The sequence below is a fragment of the Dioscorea cayenensis genome, chromosome 18, assembly GCF_009730915.1.
Source record: "Dioscorea cayenensis subsp. rotundata cultivar TDr96_F1 chromosome 18, TDr96_F1_v2_PseudoChromosome.rev07_lg8_w22 25.fasta, whole genome shotgun sequence".
In the NCBI taxonomy this organism is placed as follows: domain Eukaryota; kingdom Viridiplantae; phylum Streptophyta; class Magnoliopsida; order Dioscoreales; family Dioscoreaceae; genus Dioscorea; species Dioscorea cayenensis.
In genome coordinates, this window is record NC_052488.1 from 13291441 (window position 1) to 13295422 (window position 3982).

Genomic DNA, 3982 nt, shown 5'->3' on the forward strand with positions numbered 1-3982 from the left:
AATTCAATGCCATCTGATCCTCTAAGAATTGATTTGTCTAGCCAATGGTGGTCCACAGAAGCTAGGGCTTTAGGCTAAATTTAAAGAATTGCATTGCAATAATTAATTTATTTTCCGTCATTCTGATCAAACAAGTCTGAACTATAATATATATAAGTGACATTCAACTTCTTCATATAGTTCTTAGACCCACAAAAGTTGAAATATGAAAGTTTCATCATTACAGAGTTTCCTCAAATACAAACCACCTACAGAGATTTTCCAATTATTTTAAGAATGAAATAATATTGGCAAAATCCCTAACAGATGCACTTTAAAAAAATAATCCAGTTATCTAAAAATAAATTAAAAATTAAGCATAAGAAAGATCAGTGAACAAGATATACAGTGACCAATTTTCAAGGCTACAATGATTTTTTCTGCATTAAAAAAAATTAAATTGAGAATCTATTTCTCATCATTCTTCCTTTACTGTCTATAATATTACTAAAGACTACTATAGAGTAGTGTCAATCCTCTATTTTAAAACCAAGTAATGCTATTTTCAACAATTAGACTAAGTTAATTGAATAACAACCAATGTTATTAATTTAAAAAAAAAAAATTTGAACTAAAAGTTTTACACAACAAAAAGGTAATCTGATCTATTCCATTTATAAGAAACCAAGCGTACTTAACAAAAAAAAAAACCTGACTTTCAAGAAGTTCACACAATATTTGTGAATATAATGTAAAAGTTAAATGGTCCATACAACGTGCACGGAGTGGGTAAGGGAAGCTTAATAATGAACCTAAACAGTTTGTGGGTTCCAACCAGAAAGGACTACATAAATGCAGGACAAAATAAGAACCAGACACTGTGTCCTTTATGTCTCCATCTATCATGTGGTTACCCTTAGAAAAGGATTCCCCAGAGTACTCGTGAGACCCTTTTCTATTCACTTGCTTACATTGCATGACTCTATCTACTCTTTCTGAGTCTGCAACCAAAAACACAAGGGAAAAAAAAATTGCATATATTCCCTTGAAATCTTCTGGAATTATAAAAAACTCCTACATCAACTCCTTGCAATCTTTGCCTAAATACGGTTAACAAGATCATTGTAAAGAAGTACAGAGTATTCCTCTATCTATTTCTAAAAAAAATTTCTATATTTTAAACAAATCACTTTGATGGTTTTAGTTAAAGTTAATCCATACTTGATAAAAAATTTAGGGGCTGTAACTAACAATAGAGCAAATTTTTACAATAACAGTCAGAGGTAAAAAGTTTATTTTTGGCAAATTCAAAACATTACATACTGGATTGTGCCTTCTTTCAACAGAGAACAAACAGAAGAAAAAATAAAGCAAAACTTGCCAATGGGATCAGTGTGCTAGTCTAATAGAGCCACTACCCCCTAACACAATAAAATAGGACTAAAAAAGAAAAGAACAAGCCTCACTTGGATTCCCCCAAAAAAATAAATTCTTTCACTTTGGATTGTGTCTTTTAACACAAAACAAACAAGAGAAAAGAATTAAAAAATGGGATCAGTGTCCTTATATCTAATGGAGCACTGCCAACAACAGCACCCACCCCATATAAATCAGGATTAACATCTACTGTAAAAGAAGGAAAAGAGATATATTAAATTGTTTATATTTCTATTAATTTAAAAGTTCTAGCAAAACTAAAATCACCATTTCATTGGTTTCCTCACAATTTGTTGATAAATGCTTAAATCAATAAGGCCATCTCCAATCAACATCATTAAATTTTTATCCTAAATTTTAAATTTGATTCTACTAAAAAAAATTATACTCAAACTACAAACCCCAAATTTGTTGATAAGTGCTTAAATAAATAAAAATAAAGCCCAAATTCGTTGATAAGTGCTTAAATGAATAAAAGTAAAGCGAGGATTAGTTATGGATCTCCAACATTGCTAAAAAAAATATTACCAAAATGAATAAGGCCATCTCCAATCAACATCATTAAATTTTTATCCCAAATTTTAAATTTGATTCTACTAAAAAAAAATTATACTCAAACCACAAATCCCAAATTTGTTGATAAGTGCTTAAATGAATAAAAATAAAGCGAGGATTAGTTATGGATCTCCAACATTGCTAAAAAAAAATATTACCAAAATGAATAAAGCCATCTCCAATCAACATCATTAAATTTTTATCCCAAATTTTAAATTTGATTCTACTAAAAAAAAATTATACTCAAACCACAAATCCCAAATTTATTGATAAGAGCTTAAATGAATAAAAGTAAAGCGAGAATTTGTTATGGATCTCCAACATTGCTAAAAAAATATATTACCAAAATGAATATAAGCAAGTTAATTACTGGACATTATTACCAAAATGTTCAAACAATATTCTTTTATTTCCAATAAAATAATTTGTAGACTTGTAAAATTTAAATGCTCGAACTTGAATTATATACCTTTATGTAGGCTAATAACCAAGATAAACATAAAAGATAAACAAATTTAATAGGCCAAACGTACAGTAAAATTGCATGTATGAAGCTCTCGCTATTCACAATCTTGTAATGCTTGTTGCTTTCCATAGGAAGGACCAAATGTAGGACCAAAACCCACATCAAAGACAACAATATTCTTTTAATTAATGCAATCTGGACCCTTTTGAAAATATTAAATAATACCGAACCAATTAAAAAATTCCCTTTTTCTTTTTAATTTCCAAGAAATCAACTTAATAAGTTTAAAAATTGTATATATATATATATATATAATTTTTTAAAAAAAAAAGGACGAAATGATCATCTGAAATCCACCACCGACGAGCGTGAAGAAGAAAAAGAAACCAAAAATAAATAAAAAAAATAAAAAATAAAAAAAATAAAATTCCAAGATGGAAAGCAAAAGAAGAACATATGCAAAGTGAAGCATTGGAGATGGAAATGACATGTTTACCCTTCGCCGCCGCTGCAGATCCCGGTGAGCAGCACCGGAAACCTAATAGCGGATCCCGCCGGCGGCGGGTGCCCAGGCCTGGCACGTTGCCCCCTGGCGTCCTGCGGCGGGAGGACACGCCCGTTTTCGAACAACGGCCCACCGCCAACCGCCTCGTGCTCCGGAGCCACGCCGCCGTAAAGGAAATGGCCGTGACCGGAAGATGCTTCGGCGAGGCGGCGCTCGACCTGGAGGAACTCGCCGAGGGAGGTGTGAGCTGATTCATCACGGCAAAGGCGCCACCATCTGCGCCGCCGCCGATGGCGGAGACGACGGTGATGGGGGGCTGGAGGAGGGGCAGCTCGCCTAGCGGCGTCGCCGGTTGGGACCCGGCGAGAGGGGAGACGGACGGGAGGTTCGGGAAAGGACACGCCCATGAGAGTGCCGAGAGAGGTGCTCCGATCGGGGAAGAAGGAGCCCGTGGACTGCGAGAAGGAGAAGGGATTGGAGAGAGATAAGAGAGGAGCAATTGGAAGGGACAGAGGGAGCTCACCTCGGTGTCGAGATCGGAGGAGGACACGGAGGAGATGGTCGGCGAGGAGGGGATGGGCTCCGCCTCCATTGGAGCTCGAGCTTGAAGAATCGAAGAGAGAGAGAGAGAGAGAGAGAGAGAGAGAGAGAGACAAACGGAAAGGGAGGGGGTTGGTTTTGATTTTGAAATTAATGAAAGGGCTTTGTATATTTTTACTATTTACCCCCTTGAAAAATTTTGATATTAATTTTTATTTGAAAATGTTTTCTTTTTTTTTTCATAGCCCTGTAAAAGTCTATATTTGCATGTAAATCCTGTAAATTATACTCTTTTATAATAATCATGCATAAATCATAAAATATTATATTAATACTATAACAATATTACTGTTTATTAATTGTTTACCGGTCACGAGCAGAAAGATATTATTTCTCTCTCCTTTTGAGGGTTGTATAATAGATGAATTTATTAATTTAGATTTTTTTTAAAAATATCTTTTGAACGTGCACATGATAAGATTTTAATCACCCTATGTGAC

The 3982-nt window shown here is 34.4% G+C and overlaps 1 protein-coding gene across 1 annotated transcript; it reads right to left on the reverse strand.

Moving 5' to 3' along the window:
* Positions 1 to 695: 695 nt before the first annotated feature.
* LOC120282405 (uncharacterized protein At3g17950) lies at positions 696 to 3606 on the reverse strand. The gene is made up of 3 exons (XM_039289211.1): positions 3466 to 3606; positions 2934 to 3397; positions 696 to 980 (listed from the first exon to the last, which is right to left on the reverse strand). The coding sequence occupies exons 1-3, from the start codon at positions 3532 to 3534 to the stop codon at positions 962 to 964; spliced, it is 552 nt and encodes a 183-aa protein (XP_039145145.1). The 5' UTR covers positions 3535 to 3606; the 3' UTR covers positions 696 to 961.
* Positions 3607 to 3982: the final 376 nt, after the last annotated feature.